At 40.5% G+C, this 20,211-nt stretch overlaps 1 protein-coding gene across 1 annotated transcript in view; it reads right to left on the bottom strand.

Annotated features, from left to right (window-relative positions):
• The window catches only part of LOC134344153 (coiled-coil domain-containing protein 158-like), a 163,438-nt gene that overhangs the window by 19,818 nt on the left and 123,409 nt on the right, over positions 1–20,211 (bottom strand). The window contains exons 19-22 of the mRNA XM_063043481.1: positions 15,647–15,760; positions 8,262–8,422; positions 4,749–4,805; positions 3,762–3,826 (exon numbers count right to left, since the gene is read on the bottom strand). Coding sequence (XP_062899551.1) covers positions 3,762–3,826; positions 4,749–4,805; positions 8,262–8,422; positions 15,647–15,760 — 397 coding nt within the window. The remainder of the gene's footprint in view (positions 1–3,761; positions 3,827–4,748; positions 4,806–8,261; positions 8,423–15,646; positions 15,761–20,211) is intronic.

The following is a 20,211-nucleotide window of genomic DNA, read 5'->3' as shown; positions in this document are numbered from 1 at the left end:
GAGATTTCTATAATCATATGAAAACTCCAATTCATTACTGAGTCAGCGGGAGATATGGGAATGTTGCACTTTGCATGAGACTTAGTTTCCTGGAACCCACTACCCAGTGCGTGGTTACTCAACTTGATTTGAGTCATTCTGTGCCACTTGGTGTCCTCGCATAGTCAAGTTCAGACAGGCTCCAAGGCGTTCTATTTACAATTGTTCCATTTAAAGGCAGAGTCCAAGGGGAGAATCCAACATGGGACTGAGTTAAAGCAGTACAGACTGGAGAAAATGACTACAATGCAGGGGAACTTAGACAACAATTTTACTGGTCTATACGATTACAACCAAATTATGTACCAATCAATGTTAACATGTTGTGTCCTATAGTCTTTTTACCATTATTACTAATTGGTATTAGTGCCATTTCTAGGCTCATTATTTCTATTCTTTGCTTTCTTGCACCAACCTTTAGAATATTATTTAAAGTGTTTGGTCTGGAAAGCAAATGCTCAGCGAAAGCAAAGGCTTTCCCACTGTTGGATAAGAAAACTACTGGAATAGTGATTATTTATGATCATAAGACACTGGAGCAGAATTAGGTCATTTGGTCTGCTCTGCACCTGATCATGGCTAATCTATTTCCCTCTCAACCCCATTCTCTTGCATTCTCCCCATAATCCTTCGCGCCCTGACTTAGCAAAATTCTATCACCCTCTACTTTAAATACACTCAATGACTTCGCCTCAAAGCCACCTGTGGCAACGAGTTCCACAGATTCGCCACCCTCTGGCTACAGAAATTCCACCTCATCTGCATCTAAATGGACATCCCTCTATTCTGAGATTTTGTCCTCGGGTCTTAAACTCCCAAACTATAGGAGACATCCTCTCCATATCCACTCTTTCAACATTTAATAGGTTTCAATGAGATCCCACCTCATTTCTCTGAATTCAGAGCCATCAAACACTCCTCATATGATAAGCCTTTCAATCCCAGAATCATTTTTGGGAATCTCCTTTGAATTCTGTCCAATGTCAGTGCATCCTTTCATAGATAAGGGGCCCAAAACTGCTCATAATACTCCAAATGAGGCCTCATCAGTGCATTATAAAGCCTCAGCATTACATCCTTGTTCTTATATTCTAGTCCTCTTGAAATTAATGCTAACACTGCATTTGGCTTCCTCACCACTGACTCAACCTGCAAATTAACCTTTAGGGAATCCTGCACAAGGACTGTCAAGTCCCTTTAAACCTCAGAGGTTTAAATTTTCTCTCTGTTTAGAAAATAGTCTATGTGTTTATTCCTTCTACCAGAGTGCATGACCATACATTTCCTAACATTGTATTCCATTTGCCACTTCTTTGCCCATTCTCCCAATTTGACTAAGTCCTTCTGCAGCCTCGCTGCTTCCTCAACACTACCTGCCCCTCCACCTACTTACACATCATCTACAAACTTGACCACAAAGCCATCAACTCAGTCATCCAAACCACTGATACAACACAAAAAGAAGCAGTTTCCACACCCACCCTGCAGAACACCACTGGTCACTGGCAGCCAATCAGTAAAGGAACCCTTCATTTCCACTCTTTGCCTCCTGCCAATCAGCCAATGCTGTATCCATGCTAGTATCTTTCCTGTAATACCATGGGCTCTTATCTTGCTAAGCAGCCTCACGTATGGCACCATGTGTCAAAAGTCTTTTGAAAATCCAAGTATACAACATCCACTGATTTTCCTTTGTCTATCCTGCTGATTACTTCCTCAAAGAATTCCAACAGATTTGTCAGATAAGATTTTCTCTTGAGGAAACCATGCTGACATTGGCCTATTTTATCATGTGCCTCTAAGTACCCTGAAACTTCATCTTTAACAATCAACTCCAACATCTTCCCAACAACTGACGTCAGCTAACTGGCTTATAATTTCCTTTCTTCTGCCTCCCGCTCTTCTTGAAGAGTGGAGTGGCATTTGCAATTTTCCAGTTCTCCTGAATCATGCCAGAATCTGATAATTCTTGAAAGATCATTACTAATGCCTCCATAATTTCAGCTAACTCTTTCAGAACACCAGGGGTGTAGTCCATTTGATCCAGGTGATTTATCTACCTTCAGATGTTTCACCTTCCCAAGCACCGTTTCCCTAGTAATGGCAACTTCACTCACTTCTGCCCCTTGACACACTCAGACATCCGGCATACTGTTAATGTCATACACAGTGAAGACTAATGCAAAATACTTGTTCATTTCGTTCCCCATTACTTGCTCTTCAGTGTCATTTCCCAGCAGTTCGGTATCTACTTCTGTCTCTCTTTTACTCTTTATACCTGAAAAAACACTTCTGGTATTTTCTTTGATATTATTGGCTAGCTTACCTTTATATTTCATCCTTTTGCTCCTTATGGCTATTTTAGTTGCCTTCTATTGGTTTTTAAAAGTTTCACAATCACCTAACTTCCCATTATTTTTTTGCTATATTATATGTCCTCTCTCTTGCTTTTATGTTGGCTTTCTTGTTAGCAAAGAAGTTTCTCTTGTTAGCCATATTTGAGTCCTTCTACCTTTAGAATACTACTACTTCAGGATATATCTATCCTTTGCTTACTAAATTGCTTCCATAAACTCCAGCTATTACTGCTCTGTTGTCAGCCCTGCCAGTGTCCCTTTCCAATCAACTTCAGCCAGCTCCTCTTTGATGCCTCTAAAATTCCCTCTACTCCACTGTAATACTGATACACCTGACTTTAGCTTCTCCCTCTCAAATTGCAGGGTGAATTCTATCATGTAATGATCACTGTCTCCTAAGGGCTCCTTTACCTTAAGCTCCAAGATTCCTGTATTTAAATGAGCTTGCATCAGTCCACTCATGGAGTTTGTCTGCCATGTTTTTAATTGAAATTTAAGGAAAACCTTGAAACCATGTACGAGATGTTAAATGTGTGGAAATCATATCAACAAAGAAATCATAATCTGCTAATATGCACCTAACAGACTTGAGTGAAATGCAGAAATTGGGAGGTTTATACATCTGTATGGCTTTGTTGAGACAAAATTGAATTTAAGAAATATACTATCATCAACATAATTCAGTTATTTAAAATAAGGCAAAAGAAAAACAAGATTTTGGTACATCACCAACACAAAGGCACCAAAGGAATTCAGTTATTCTGTAACACCTCAAATATGTACATCTGCAAAGAAGCCATGCTAAAGTGAAGACATATGAAATTTGGGCATAATTCTTCACTATTTATGTTAGCAAACAGTATTTCCAATCTCTGCTGTCACTGGGGTCTCTCAAGTATTGGTCAAGCATTTATGCATGTGTGTGAGCACATCAGGTACCACGATAGATCAATAGACATTGCTCTTTCATTTATGACCTGGTTCAATTTATCCCAGGCTAACAGGTGACCATCTACCATCTGCTTCTGTAAGATTTTTAGTTCAGTATTGTGGCAGAGCAGGGCTCTGCAATTCAGTTGCTAGAACTGTAACTCTAAGTTTCAACTAATTCCAAAGAAGTCACAGGATGGTTGAGAAAATGAAAACATTCAGCATTTTTAACCTTGTGTAGACACAAACACAGATTATGAAGGAATTGTGGATAGTAAATATTTAGGATAGACTATCTTGCTAATTAACAGTTAGAAATGCTTAATGGATTCTCATAAAATTAAGCATGTTAACGATAACAAAACACAAGCCATTAGTGAAACACCAGCAGAAACTCCAGCTATAAATTAACAATTTTGTTAATGTTAAACTCACCACTGCAAGTTACATTGTCAATATTGAAAGGTTCTTTCACTTCTGAAGAATAGGTTAGTGGGTCCCTGCAGGAGGAGAGATGTACATAGCATTCCATGTAGCAAGCAACATACTCAGATTTCGTAACAATCGCATAGTAGTTAATTATAGCACATATCCACACCTGTTCTCATATTTTCACATAATCTTAAGCACATTCAAGCACACGTGTCTACTTGATTTCAAAGTCTTAGAATAACAAAATGGAAGAACTATTTTTATGTGGGAATAAAAGTCACTTTTATAAGGTTTTCAAAGCTACTAAATGTAGGTGCTTGGGTTAGACTAACATAAGTCTTTGCTTTGCTTGTCACAACCCTTGACCTTAACATCAGAGAGATACTGGGTAAAAGTGTGTGTCTCTGAAACCACAGAGCACCATTGAAAAGTATTATTGACATAAACTGGGAATGTTTCCATTTCAACTTTTGAATGTCAACTTTACAAGCCTAGAGTCATGCAATCAATTTTTTCAACCTTTTGATTTAACTTGTACTGCTTCTAAAGCCTTGTACTGCTTTAGAAAGTAGGTAGTGAATTGTCTTTAAAAGGGAAAGCGAATGAGAGCTGTTTACATAAAGCTCACATATACTTAATCTCTTATTGAGATTATGAAGGTATTGTGGCAGTAAAGGTTTAGTATAAGACTGTTACTGATTAACAATAACCTTAAAAGGTTATTTCCTGTGGAAATGCTTAATAGATTTCCATACAAGTTAAGATCATTAACAGAAATCCTAACCATTTTGGAGATGAGTTGGGTGCACAATGTATTTAAATTCAGGTAGTATTAAAGCAAAATTTAATTGTTCTGTGTTGACTGCTACTTCAAGCAGAACATAATAATGGCCATTTTCAATTGTTTTCCCAGCACTGTGCATATCAACAAAACAAAAACAAGCAGTAGGGGAAAAAAAAATCATAATTGAAGCTGTAGTGTTCTCAAACCTAAAGAGACTGTCCTGGGTTCCTCGTTCCTTACAGACATCTGTATTCACGTCATCACTAAAAAAGAACAGACAAAATACACAACAATATAATTTCCTATCTCTCAGTAGTCATATTACTCATCAGAAATAAATTGGAAACCTGGGACCTTTGTGCAAACATTGAGGAGGAGATCAGGACAATAGTGAGAGATGATACAAGATCCAAGGAGCAGAATGTTGAATTCTTCTGGGTAGAGATTAGGAATAGTATAGGGGAAAAAAAAAATCACTGGTGGGAGTTGTCAATAGGCCAATGAATAATACATTACAGTGACACAGGTAATAAACAAAGAAATATCTGAGGCATGTAAGAATGGAACAGCAGTTATCATGGGAATTTTAACTTGCCCGTAGATTGGGTGAATCAAGTTGGTCAAAGCAGTCTAGAGGAGGACTTTGTAGAATGCATACCTGATAGCTTTCTTGAACAGCATGTTACTGAACCTACAAGGGAATGTGCAATCTTGGATCTGGTCCTGTGCAATGAGACAGGTAAAATTGGCAATCTTGTAGTTAGGGATCCTCTTGGAAAGAGTGATCACAGTATGATTGAGTTTCTCATACAAATGGAAGGTACAATAGTTTGATTGAAAACTAGTGTATTATACCTAAGCAAGGGAGACTACAATGGGATAAGGGTACAATTGGATAGGGTAGACTGGGAACACAGGCTATATGGTGGGATGGTTGAGGAACAGTGGACAACTTTCGAAGAGATTTTTCACGGTGCTCAACCAAAGTATATTCCAATTAAAAACAAGGACAGTAAGAGTGGGGAGAGCCAGCCATGGATAACTAAGGAAATAAAGGAAGGCGTCAAACTAAAAGCTCGTGTGTACAAAGTTGCCAAGAGTAGTGGGAAACTTTAAAAAGAAACAAAGAACCACTAAGCAAGCAGTAAAGAAAGGGAAGATAGATTTGAAAATAAACTAGCACAGAATACAAAAACGGATAGTAAAAGTTTTAATAATTATATAAAGTGGAAAAGGGTGGCTAAAGTGAATGTAAGTCTTTTGAAGGACAAGAGCGGGAAATTGATAATTGGGTAATGAGGAATGGCCGCGGCTTTGAAAGACTATTTTGTGCTGGTCTTCACAGTGGAGGACACGTCCAACATGCCAAAGAGAGATGATATGGATGCAATGGGAGGCGAGGATCTCGAAACAACAGCTATCACCAAAGAGGTAGTGCTGAGCAACTGTGAGCCTAAAGATAAACAAGTCCCCTGGTCCTGATGGAATGCATCCCAGGGTACCGAAAGGAACGGCAGTAGTTATAGTAGAGGCTTTGGTGATAATTTACCAAAATTCTCTGGACTCTGGGCAGGACCCAGTGGATTGGAAGAAGGCAAATGTCAAGCCACTATTCAAAAAAAAGACGTAGAGAAAAGGCAACTATAGACTGGTTAGTTTAACATCTGTAGTTGGGAAAATGCTTGAAGCTATCATTAAAGAAGAAATAGCAGGTCCATCAGGCAGACACAGCATGGTGTCAGCAAAGGCAGGTCCTGTTTGACAGAATTCCTGGAGTTCTTTGAGGATATAACGAGTGCAGTGGATAGAGGGGAACAGATGGACATTACTTACTTGGATTTCCAGAAGGCGTTCGATAAGGTGCCATAAGATATATCCATAAGATAAGGATGCATAGAGTTGGGGGTGATGTATTAGCATGGATAGAGGATTGGTTAACCAATAGAAAGCAGAGAGCTGGGATATATCGGTGTTTCTCCGGTTGACAATCAGTGGTAAGCAGTGTGCTGTAAGGGTCGGTTCCGGGCCTGCAACTGTTCATGATATACATTAATGATCTGCAGGAGGGGACTGAGTGTAGTGTATCTAAATTTGCTGATGACACTCAGCTGAGTGGAAAAGCACATTGTGCAGAGGATATGGAGAGCCTACAGAGAGATATAGATGGGTTCATTGAGTGGGCAAGGGTCTGGCAGATGGAGTACAATGTTAGTAAATGCGAGGTCATCCACTTTGGAAGGGAAAATCTCAGCCAACCTCTCAAGGTCCCAGAACACATTTTCTACACAATCAGGAAAGCTCACCAACACCTCTACTTTCGGAGGAGGCTGTGGAGAGCTGGACTATGCACATCACACGTCCTTCCACTGATGCACAGTATCCTAACATGCTGCATCACTGTATGGTACAGAAGTGGTAATGTGGCGGAGCGGAAGGCTCTACATGGGTACTCAAAGCTGCTAATGCATCAACAGCAGCAGCTGACCTGCCATTAAAAACGTATACACAGAAAGGTGCCAGAAAAGAGCCAGTAACATCATGAAGGATCCCAGCCACCCTGCTCAGGGACTGTTTGTCCTACTTCCATCAGGGAGGAGACTATGCAGCATCTACACCAGCACCACCAGACTCAAAACAGTTACTTTCCCCAAGCAGTAAGGCTGATCAGCACCTCCACCCACCAATCCACCCCACTGCACACCCACCACCAGTACCTTATCATTTCCTGTCAATCACCTTATGTGCAGCCACTCCTGTGCTCAGTGTCACTTTATGGACATACAGTCAATCTACGTATACAATCTATATTTATTGTTCTTTTTTATCCTGCACTGGATCTGGAGCAAAAATTATTTTGTTCTCCTTTACACTTGTAATTGGAAATGGTGTTAAACAATCTTAAACATTTTAACTATATACAGTTGTATATGTATGTAGTTAAACTGGAAAGTGTTCAGAAAAGCTTTACAAGGATGTTGCCAGGACTAGTAAGCATAAGTTATATGGAGAGTTAGGTCAGGCCAGGTGTTTATTCCAAAACAAATAGGATAGTGAGGAGCAACCTTATTGAAATGTTTGATATTATGAGAGGAATCGATAAGGCAGATGGTAGCAGTCATTGCCATAGATTTAGAGGGAGAGAGGAAAGGTTTAATAGGAACCTTTTCACATAGAGGGTGATAAGCTGCCAGAGGAAATGGCAGAGGCAGGTATAAGAGTGTCATTAAAGAAACACTTGGACAGGTATATGGAGAAGAGATGCCTGGAGGGATTGGTCAAATACAGGAAATTGGGACTAGCTAGGTGGGAAATGTGGCTGGCATGGATTCATTCGGCTAAGGGGCCCGTATCGGTGCTGTATGATTGTGACTCTATGAATTAAAGTGAGGTCTTTGTGAATAAATATGGCCCCTATTTTAGAGGTAAGGAAATAAAAGCTATATGCCATACCACTGAAGACAGATCTTGTCATCTGACTCTGAAAAATTCAGCAGGAGTTGCAACTCCTACAAATCCAAAGTGTGAATTTATCACCAATAGTCATAAATGCAAGGAATTATTGTCAGAAGAAACATTGTCAACATGACCAAAAATGTCCACAATGCAAATATCAACACAGTAGTTGCATGCACCCTTGAGATTGTACAATGCATTATGGTAACTTTAAATTAATGCTGTTCTATCAAAGTAGTAAAATACGCCAAATATTTGAATCTTACACAGCATGCATATTCCTTGATGTTTGTTCTCCCTCACATTCATTGCAATTTACGTGGCTTGATCTGTTGCACCCCTCACAGACTGCACTCTTATGCTCCATTGGAATATTGTTCAGGTCAGCGTTCAAATTCTCTCGAAGACCACAGGCGTTGGAAACTGCCTTAAGTTTATACAAGAAAAGAAAAGTTAGAACTGGGCATTACCAAATAGGCTAAAGAGAACAATGATTTGCAACTTGAATTTGTTTTAAACTTTTGAGTAAGGGAGAGCAATTGGGAATAATTCATTGCTTGGACAGTAAACCAGTGAGATGGAACCTTATCCGGATATAGGGCTATAGGACTATTTGCATTGATAGAAATAGAAGCTGATCAAGCCTTATATCAAAAGTTCGCTCCGGTAAAGATGAAAATGGTCCCTATTTTGTGAGATCTAATTTTATTTGATTTTTTTAATATTTTACAGTCTCCTTCAAAAGCAACTGGATATTCAACTTGTTGCTTGCTTGTACCACTTTCATTATAGGCAGTGCTCTAATAAATGACTGTTAACATGAGTGAGTGAGGAAGAGATCAAAATTTAAAGCTATGACATTTGTGACCAAGATTTTCAAATTAGTCAGTAATACTTTTCCCCATGGTGTTACTTATATGGGGCAATATGCACGGGGATGGTGGCTTAAAGGAACTGGATGATTACAGAAGAGAGTTTTGGCTCCATGTTTACAGAGCTAGAAGTCCAGATAACCAATAATGAAAAATCAGTTTTCAAAATTACATGTAGTTGGTAATACACCATAATCATTTACACTGTCAAAATTGCTAAACTGCACCAAGAAAACAATTCAATGTGATTATTTCTTCATGAAGACAGAAATTGACAAACTATGGACATTTTTTCCCCGATCATCTCTTTTGACAACACTTTTTCTGATCAGCGTGTTCTACTCAAAATGTACCAACAAGATTTGGATGGTGACCAATTGACTTTTTTTTGAAAGTTCAAAGTTCAACTTTCTAATTATACAGCCTTTCAACAAAATTAAACATATTTTTAAATATTCATATTTTAGAAGAACAAGTAGCTGGGAAAGCTCCAAGTTCATCATTTGCAATGTTATGCTTGTTGTCTACGATCCTCAGGCAGATGTGGTGCAAGGAAGAACCCCATGTTGTAGAATTACTTCAGGAGCTGATGATTATTCTTTAATATAATACAGAATAATTCTCAAGGTGCTCATTCATAGAATGAATTTGTCTGTTTCAGTATTATCTTGATTCCTCTGTAAATTAATCATTACTGTGCCTGCAGTCCTATTTTTTCCCAGTTGATCAACAAGACAAAAAAATACAGCACCTGATGAGTTCTGTAATCTGAAACACTATCTCTTTTTCTCTCCCAACAGAAGTCACTTACTTTCACCATTTTCTGTTTGATTAGTTCAAAAGATATTACACTTTTTTTTCCCATTTGGAGGAATTATATGCCAGCAAAAGATAAAATAACACAAGTTACAGAGATGACAGCCTACTGTAGGAACCGGGTCATTGCTGCCATCCTGAGATTTCTAGACACATGAGTCTTTAAACTGTTGCCCTCATAGGAAAGGTCCCAATTGAATCGGGGGGGGGGGCTACACATGAGTTGGGGCAAGAGATTTAAAAAGGAGCATTCATGGGCTTTTGGCTTTTTCCGTTGGCTCAACTGAATTGCAATCCATCAGCAAGGACAAATAAAAATAAGGTAGGGCAAACAGAGCAGCCACCATTGGAATGGACTGGTGTTAGAGTGGGGAGGCTTTAGTTCAACAGGCTTGGGTGAGGTAGATTTCTGGTACGTTTCTTCTTCATGCCTTGACTGTTATTACATGGTTAGTACAGTGAGAATGGCTCCAGGGCCTGTGTTGTTTTCTTTGTGTGAGATGAGGGAATTCTGGGAGACCTCCAGCCTCCTGGATAACCATACTAGACGCACTAAGCTGCAGCTCCCCAGAGAAGGTGTTAAGGAACTGGAGCTGCAGCTCAATTACCTTTGGCTGATACGGGAAACTGAAAGAGTGATAAATAGGAGCTACAGAGAGGTAGTTACCCCCGAGATGTAGGAGGCATATAGTTGAGTGACTGTAAGGAAAGGGAAAAGAAATGGTAGCTACCCTCAATAATAAGAATTCTGCTTTGGATACTGATAGTGGGGTGGGTGGGTGGGGGGGGGCGGGTGACCTACCAGGGGATCCACAGAAACCGGGTCTCTGGCATTGAGTCTGGCCCTGTGGCTCAGAAGGAAATGGGGAGAAGCAGTCTGTAGTTGTGATAGGCTATTCCATAGTTAGAGGAGTAGATGCAAGATATGTGGATATGAAAGGGACAATCGGATGGCATGTTGCCTCCTAGGAGCCAGGATCAGGAATGTCTCAGCATTGTAAAGGGGGAGGGGAAGTAGCCAGAAGTCTGGGTATATACTGGGACCAATGACATAGGCAGGAAAAGGGAGGAAATCCTGAAGGGAGAAGTTAGGGAGTTATGTGGAAAGCTGAAAAGCAGGACTTCCAGGGTAGTAACCTCTAGATTGCTGCCTCTGCCACACGCAAGTGAGGGTAAGAATAGGATGATTTGGCAGATTAATGCTTGGCTGAGAAACTAGTGTAGGGGGCAGGACTTCAGATTTCTGGATCATTGAGATCTCTACTGGGGAAGGTATACCCTGTACAAAAGGGATATGTTACACCTGAACCTGAGAGGGACCAATATCCTTGCAGGCAGGTTTGTTAGAGCTGTTGGGGAGGGTTTAAACTCATATGGCAGGGGGATGGGAACCAGTGACTGGCCTGAGGATGGACAGTTGGTATACAGCTTGAATCAGTGTGCAGAGAGGCTGTCAGGAAGGACAGGCGGATGACAGGGCAAAGTTCGAGTCAGTGGGATGAGCTGCAGTGTAACGGTGACAAGTCAAAAAGGGTGACTGAAGAGGTTATTTTGAGTACACACAGTATATGGAATAAGGTAGATCTTGTAGTATAGATAGAGATTGGAAGGTATAATGTTGTATCACTAAGTCGCGGCTAAAAGAAGATCATAGTTGGGAGTTTAAGATCCAAGGATACACACGTTGTATTGAAAAGAAAGGGTGAAAGGCAGAGGGGAGTGGGTGGCTCTGTTGGTAAAAAATGGAATGAATTGCTTAGAAAGAGGTGACATAGGACTGGAAGACGTAGAACCCTTGTGAGTAGATATCAGAAACTGCAAGGGTAAAAAGACCTTGATGGGAGTTCTATACAGGCCTCAATAGTATCCAGGATGCGGGCTACAAGTTACAACGGGATATAGAGAACAAATGTAAAAAGGACATTGTTATAATAGTAATGAGGGATTTCAATATGCAGGGAGAGACAGAATTTATAGGAAGTCTGCAGATGCTGGATATCTAAAGCAATATACATAAAATGCTGGAGGAACTCCGCAGTTCAGGCAGAATCCATGGAAATATATAGTTGATGTTTTGGACTGAGACCTTTCTTCAGGACTGGAAAGGAAGGTGGAAGACACCAGAATGAAAAGTTGGGGGAAGGGGACGTAGGATAATTAGAAGGTGATAGGTGAAGACAGCTGGGTGGGTAAGGTAAAGGGCTGGAGAGAAAAGGAATCTGATAAGAGAGGAGAGTGGACCATGAGAGAAGGGGAAGAAGGAGGGGCACCAGGGGGAGGTGATAGGCAGGGGTTAGGCAAGTGAGAAGAGGTAAGAGGCCAGAGTGGAAAATAGAAGGAGAAGGGAGAGAGGGGGGAAAAATCTTTTTACCATAAAGAGAAACCGATATTCATGCCATCAGGTTAGAGCTTAGCCATATGGAATATAAGGTGTTGTACTTCCACCCTAAGGGTGGCCTCATCACGGCACAAGAGGAGGTCATGAACCAACATGTTGCAACGGAAAAGAGAATTGGATTTAAAATGTTTGATTACCAGGGAGTTCCACTTTTGGTGGATAGAGCAGAGGTGCTTGATGAAGAAGTCCTCCGATTTACAATGGGTCTCAACAAATGTAGATGAGGCTGCATCAGGAGCACTGGATACAATACCTAACCCCAGCAGATTCACAGGTTAAGTGTTACCTCACCTGGAAGGACTATTTTGGGCCCTGAATGGAGATGACAGAAGAGGTGAATGGGTAGGTGAGGCACTCAAAGTGCTTGCATGGATGAGCACCAGGAGGGAGATTAGTAGGGATGGACGAACGAACAAAGAAATCACAGATGGAGTGATTCCTGCAAAGGTAAAGATGTGTTTGGTGGTAGGATCCCTTTGGAGATGGCAGGAGTTGAGGACAATGATGTGTTGGATGGGGAGGCTCATGGGGTGGTAGGTGAGGACAAGAGGAACTCTATCTTTGTTAAGAGAGTGGGACAATGGGGTAAGCAGGGATGTCTGGGAAATGGAGAAGTTGTGGGTGAAGTCAACATCAATGGTGGAGAAAGGGAAACCCTGTTTGAAGGAAGGCATCTCTGAAGTCTTGGAAAGGAAAGGAAAGTCTCATCATGGGAACATTTGTGGCGGAGATGAAGGAACTGAGAAAAGGGAATAGCCTTTTTTACAGGAGACAGGGTGGAAGAGGTGTGGTCAAGATGGCCATGGGAATTGGTAGGTTTATAAAAGATGCTGGTCAATAGTTTGTCTCCAGGGGTAGAGACAGAGATATTGAGAAAGGATAGGGAGATGTCAAAAATGGACAAATAATTTAGTGAAATTAATGAGTTCAGCATGAGTGTATGAAACAGCACCCATGTAGCTGCTATGTAGCAGAGGAAGTGTTGGGGAGAATTATCAGGGAGGGCTTGGTAATGCTTCCTCACCCACCTGGCTTCACCTATCACTTTATAGCTATCCTCCTTCCACTCCCCTCACCATTGTTTTCTGGCATCACCTCCCCTTCCTTTCCAGTCCTGATGAAGGGTCTTGGCCCAAGTCTTTTCTGGATTGGGTGTTGTGTAATGAACTAGATTTGATTTGGGAGCTTAAGGTAAAAGAACCCTTAGGAGACAGTGATCATAATATGATAGAATTCACCCTGCAATTTGAGAGGGAGAAGTCAAAGTCCCTGCAACTTGAAAGGGAATTTTACAGGCATGAGAGAGGAGCTGGCCAAAGTTGATCTTTAAGTACAACGGCAGGAATGTGAGTAGACTAGTAACGGCTGGAGTTTTTCAGAGAAATTTGAAAGGTGCAGGATAGATACATTCCAAAGAAGAAGTATTCTATAGGCTGGATGATGCAACTGTGCTGACAAGGGAAGTCAAAAACAACATAAAAACAAAAGAGAGTGCATATAATAGAACAAAAATTAGTGGAATGTTAGAGGATTGGGAATCTTTTAAAAACCAACAGAAGGTAGCTACAATATCCATAAGGAGCAAGAGGTGAAATGTAAAGGAAACTAGCCAATAATATTAAAGAGGATACCAAAGGTTTTTTCAGATATATAAAGAGTAAAAGAGAGGCGAGAGTAGACATTGGACTGCTGGAAAATGATGCTGCACAGGTAGTCATGGGGTACAAGTAAATGACGGATGAACTGAATAAATATTTTGCATCAGTCTTCACTGTGGAAGACACTAGTAGTATGCCTGAAGTTTGAGAGTGTCAGGGGGTAGAAGTGTGAGTGCATTTGCTATTAGTTGGGAGAAGGTGCTTGGGAAGCTGAAAGGTCTGAAGGTAGTAAGTCACCTGGACCAAATAGTATACATGCCAGGGTTTTGAAAGAGGTGGCTGAAGAAATTGTGGTGGCATGAGTAATGATCTTTCAAAAATCACTTGATTCTGGCATGTTTCTGGGGGACGGGAAAATTGCAAATGTCACTCCACTGTTCAAGAAGGGAGGGAGGCAGAAGAAAGTAAATTATAGGCCAGTTAATCTGACCTCAGTGGTTGGAAAGATGTTGGAGTTGATTGTGGAGGATGAGGTCTCAGGGTACTTGGAGGCACATGATAAAACAGGCAAAATCAGCATGATTTTCTTAAGGGAAGATCTTGCCTGACCAATCTTCTGGAATTCTTTGAGGAAATAACGAGCAGGATAGACAAAGTAGAATCAGTGGATGTTGTGTATTTGGATTTTTAAAAGGCTTCTGACCTGGTGTCACAAATGAGGCTGCTTAGCAAGATAAGAGCCTTTGGTATTACAGGGAAGATACTAGCATGGTTAGGGCATTGGCTGATTGGCAGCAGGCAAAGAGTAGGAATAAAGGGAGCCTTTTCTGGTTGGCTGCCGGTGACTAGTGGTGTTCCACAGGGGTTGTTGATGGGACTGCTTCTTTTTACATTGCACATCAATGATTTGGATAACAGAGTTGATGGCTTTGTAGCCACATCTGTGAACATTATGAAGGTAGGTGGAGGGGCAGATAGTGTTGAGGAAGCAGGAAAGCTGCACAAGGACTTAAGACAGATTAGGAGAATGGGTAAAGAAATGGCAGATGGAATACATTGTCAGGAAGTGTATGGTTATGCACTTGGTAGAAAGAATAAAGATGTAGATTATTTTCTAAATGAGAACAACATTAAAAAATCCAAGGTGCAAAGGTACTTGGGAGTCCTTGTGCAAGATTTCCTAAAGATTAATTTGCATATTGAGTTGGTGGTGAGGAAGGCAAATGCAATGTCAGCATTGATTTTGAAAAAACTAGAATATAAATAAAACAAGGATGCAATGCTGAGGCTTTATAAGGCACTGATGAAATGTCACTTGGATTATTGTGGGCAGTTTTGGGCCCCTTATTCCAGAAAGGATTGCTGACATTGGAGAGGGTTCAAAGGAGGTTCATGAGAATGATTTTGGGAGTGAAAGGATTATCATACAAGGAGCATTTGGTAGTTCTGGGTCTGTACTTGCTGGAATTTAGAAGACTAAGGGAGGATCTCATTGAAACTTATTGAATGTTGAAAGTCCTAGATAGAGTGAGTGTGGAGAGGATGTTTCCTGTTGTGGGGGAGTTTAGGACCAGAGGGCACAGCCTCACAATAGAGAGGCATCCATTTAGAATGGTGATTAGAAGGAATTTCTTTAGCCAGAGATTGGTGAATTTGTGGAATTCATTGCCACAGGTGCTTGTGGAGGACAGGCTTTTGGGTATATTTAAGGCGGAGGTTGATAGGTTATTGATTAGTCAGTGTCTGAAAAGTTACAGGGAGAAGGCAGAAGATTGGGGTTGAGAGGGAAAATAGATCAGCCAGAATGAAATGGCCTAATTCTGCTCCTATCTCTTATGGTCCATTATGGACAGACAAACTAGAATTAGGTACCTCTTAAAAGAGATTTAAAAAAGTAATCTGAAAGAAAATTACAATGCTGGAAAATAAAATTGCAATGAACACATATTACTAGAGATGACACTTACAGTGGATAAGTATTGTGACGAAGGCTGGGAAGATGACTGATTAACACCAACTGAAGGGGAACAGACTCGAGCGCTTGAATATGTACAGGTAGTAAAATTTGGACCTTGGAGCTCCTTGAAAACAAAGATATTATACAGAATTACAGACAGTACAGGTCTTTAATAAGTAAACATTTGTAATATCACATAGAAAAATCAGGTTTTGACTGACTGGTCAACAGTCTATTCTTAGCAATATTAAATTTTACAGAAAGGCTGGGCTAAAATCGGTAATAGCAAATTGTGACTGAACACAATAGTGCACATAGAATTTTAAAGAGATTTATCTTCTGATTTCCAAAATGACAATTCTACTTGTCTTCGATCAATATCTTCACCAGTAGTCAGCCAATTTCAGAAACTCACCAATGTTGAGATTTACATTTATATTAACAGCTTGAGCCCATCTCCATGAAACCCTGTTGTAGGAAAGCAGCATTCATCATCAAAGATCCCTACCATGCAGGTCATGCTCTCTTCTCGCTGCTTCCATTAGGTAGAAGGTACAGGAGTCTCAGGGCTTGCACCACCAGGTTCAAGAACAGTTACTACCCCTCAACCATCAGGCTCTTGAATAAAATGGGATAACTGCACTCACTTGTCCGTCGTTGAAATGTTCCTACAACCAATGATCTCACTTTAAGGACTTTTTATCTCATTATCTCATGTTCTTGTTATTCATTGCTATTTACTTAATGCATTGAACAGTTTGTTGTCATCTGCACTCTGGTTGATCTTTCATTGATCCTGTTATAGTTTCTTTTCCATTGGTTAGCTGAGTATGCCCACAAGAAAGTGAATCTCCAGGTTGTATAGGGTGACATAGATGTAGTTTGACTATAAATTTAATTTTAACTTTGAACTTTTCTGCATGGCTTGAAATGTTGCATCTAAATCAATTTAAATAAACAGATTTAAATATAGTTGGATCACCAACAGAAATTAAGCACTGCATTGGGTAAATATAATTAATACTAATATCATTAACACTTGGCTCATAACAGAAAAATATCAAGGAGAGAAGTTTGGCCTACAATTAATTCTTTAAAAACTTAAATTGTACAAAATTAATGTAATTTGCAAACTTAAGTGTAACTGAAATTCCAATGTGTTATTAAATCATTGTAATGGAAGTTTCAATTTACTTCAGAATTTGTGTTACAAACATAGCCACATTCAGCTTAATGTAGCATATTGAAAATATTCAGTTTGAAGGATTGCAGCACCTGTTTCGTCATGCTGATCCTTCACAGTTCATGTAACAAAGTAATAAATTACAGTCATGATCTTTCTGTTTAGGGTTACATCTTGGATATCAAGAAAGGGTTCTCCAATTTAATTGCAGAGTAACCATTACATGGTTAATTTCCTTTCACAGGCAGCCCCACACTTCCATCTACCATACCCCCTCCCAACAGTACTCTACGGAAATCCTTTGGAACTTTAACTATCTCAACCACTGGATTCCTTTAAGAACAACACAAAGAATTTTAGGCACTCTCATTTACAGCATTCAGCTTAAAGTTCTCAACAATTGCAGCAAAATTTCATATTCCAATTAATAGTAAGGTTATTACTGTACAGTCCTTTTGTAAGCAGAAGATAATTCCACCCTGTCATATCTTCCAGCAAACTATTTAAATTACACACATTCACTCAGTTAAGTATGTCACCTGAAGAGGTCAATACTAAGAAGTAAAACCGTTTTATACAGCAATCATGCAAAGTCAACTCCTATTATCCATTTGCTTCCAGTTCAGCACGACAGCCTCAGCAGGACTGGAATGAACACATAGCATGCAGTCCATGCCTATTTTAGTCATCACAGTTTTCAATTCCATTCTTAACCTTTCCAGAAGTACACCATCAACATGACGTTAGTTGCTTTTGCTAGAAGACCATTTCCTCATGGCTCAGCTGAACCACTGGTAAACATATTTTATCCTACAGTGATCTACCAGAGGCTCCCAATTGAAAATTCAAGAATTAAATGTATAAGTATATCATTTTGGATACTTTTGGGGAGGGGGGGTGGGCCCACCTAACAGAGGAAAGCCACAAAGGTTAGGTCTCTTGGCACTCAGTCTGTTGTGTGGGTCAGAAGGGAAAGGGGGGGGGGGAGAAAGAAGAGGTCAGCAGTAGGAGATTCACTGGTTGGGGGTGGGGCAGACAGGAGATTCTGTGGATGAGAATGACACTCCAGGGTCAGAGATGTATCAGATTCAAATCAAGTCCATAGCATTCTTAAGAGGGTGGGTTAGCAGCTGGAGGCTGTATTCCATATTGTTACCAATGATATATGCAGCAATGGCAACGTTGCCTGCAAAGGTGATAAGCTGAAGGACAGGACTTCTAGGGTGGTGATCTCAAGAGTGCTACCTATGCCACATGCTAGTAAGGCCAGAAATAGGAAGATAATGCAGTTCAACACATGGCTAAGGAAGGAGGGCTTCAGATGTTGGGGCTTCTGGCTCTCTTCCAGGCAAGGTGGATCCTGTACAAATGTGATGGTTTGCACCTGAACTGGAGGGGAGTGGGGGACCAATATCCTTGTGGGAAGGTTTACTAGTGCTATTCCGGCTAGAGCTGCAGGGGGGTGGAGGTGGGGTCAATGACTCTCATCAAAGATCCTCACCACCCAGGCAATGCTCTTTTCTCACTGCTATCAGGAAAAAGGTACAAGTGCCTCAGGACTTACACCACCAGGTTCAAAAACGGTTACTACCCCTTGACAATCAGGCTCTTGAACAAAAGAAGATAACTACACTCATCTACTGAGATGTTCCCACAACCAATGATCTCACATTAAGGACTCTATCTTATTATTTCATGCTCTCGTTATTTATTGCTATCAATTTATATTTGCATTTGCACAGTTTGTCTTCTATGCTCTACTTGATCTTTTATTGACCTGTTTATAGTTACTATTCTATAGATTTGCTGAGCATGCCCACATGTTTGTAAATGGTGACATATACATTCTCTGATAACAAAATTTACTTTGAACTTTGAAGGTAGCACTTACATCTGCTGTGATGTAGTGCTTTGAGAGGTTGGTGATGAAACACATCAACTCCTGCCTGAAAAGCGACTTGGATCTGCTCCAATTTGCCGACCTTCACAACAGCTCTCTTAGCAGATGCCATTTCATTGGTTTTTCATTCAACCCTGGGACATCTGGACAGCAAAGACGTATGCATCAAAATGCTCTTCATTGACTATAGCTTGACATTCCATACTATCATTCCCTCAAAACTAATCAATAAGCTTCAAGACCTCACCCTCAATATCTCCTTGTGCAAATGGATCCTCAATTTCCTCACTTGCAGACTGCAGACAGTTCAGATTGGCAACAACATTTCTTCCACAATCTCCAACAGCACAGGTGCACCACAAAGCTGTGTGCTTAGCCTCCTGCTCTACTTGCTTTACACTTATGACTGTCAGGCTAAGCACAGCTCCAATGCCATTTTTATGTTTGCTGATGATACCACTGTCACTGTCTAGCTGAACCAAAGACGGTGACTAATCAGCACAGAAGGAAGGTGGCTGAAAATCCAGCTGAGTGGTGTCACATCAACAACCTCTCACTCAATGTCAGTAAGACTGAGGAGCAAGTAAGACTATTGACTTCAAGAGGAGGAAACTGGAGGTCCATGAGCCAGTCCTCATCGGGTGATCAGACAGCAACTTTAAATTCCTTGGTGTTATAATTTCAGAAGATCTGTCCTGAGTCCAGCATGCAAGTACCATTGCAAAGTAACAACAGCAGTGTCTCTATTTTCTTAGAAGGTTGCGAAGATTTATTATGTCATCTAAAACTTTGACAAATTTTTATGGGTAAGTGGAGAGCATATTGACTAGTTGCATCGCAGCCTGGTATCAACAACCAATGTCATTGATGGAAAAGCCTACAAAAAGTAGTGGATATGCCCATCACAGGTAAAACCTTTCCCTCCATTGAGCACATCTACAGGAAGCGCTGTTGCAGGAAAGCAGGATCAACCATCAAGGACCCCCAACAACAGGCCATGCTCTCGTCATTTCTGCTGCCATCAGGAAGAAGGTATAGGAGCCTCAGAATGCACACAACCAAGTTCAGGAACAGTTATCAGGCTTTTGAACCAAAGGGGATAACCTTATTCACCCCATCACTCAACTGTTCCCACAACATATCAACTCATTTTCAAGGACATCTCACATTCTTGATATTTATTGCTCATTTATTATTGCTATTCTTTTCTTTTTTTGTACTTGCAGAATTTGTTGTCTTTTTGCACATTAGTCTTGTCCATCCTGTTGGGAATGATCTTTTATTGATTCTATTGTGTTTTGTATTTATTGTGAATACTCACAAGAAAATCAATCTCAGGGTTGTATTTAGTGACATATGTACTTTGATAATAAATTTACTTTGAACTTTGAACTTTTGAACCAGAGTAGCAGGTCAGTAAGTGGGGTGACCATGGGGAAAGTCTACATGCAAAGACAGAAATCAAAATGCTGAGCATGGTGGGACTAATGTT

The sequence above is a fragment of the Mobula hypostoma genome, chromosome 3, assembly GCF_963921235.1.
Source record: "Mobula hypostoma chromosome 3, sMobHyp1.1, whole genome shotgun sequence".
NCBI lineage: Eukaryota > Metazoa > Chordata > Chondrichthyes > Myliobatiformes > Myliobatidae > Mobula > Mobula hypostoma.
Note: the sequence above shows the minus strand (reverse complement) of the source record. Positions and strands in the feature narration are given on the sequence as shown.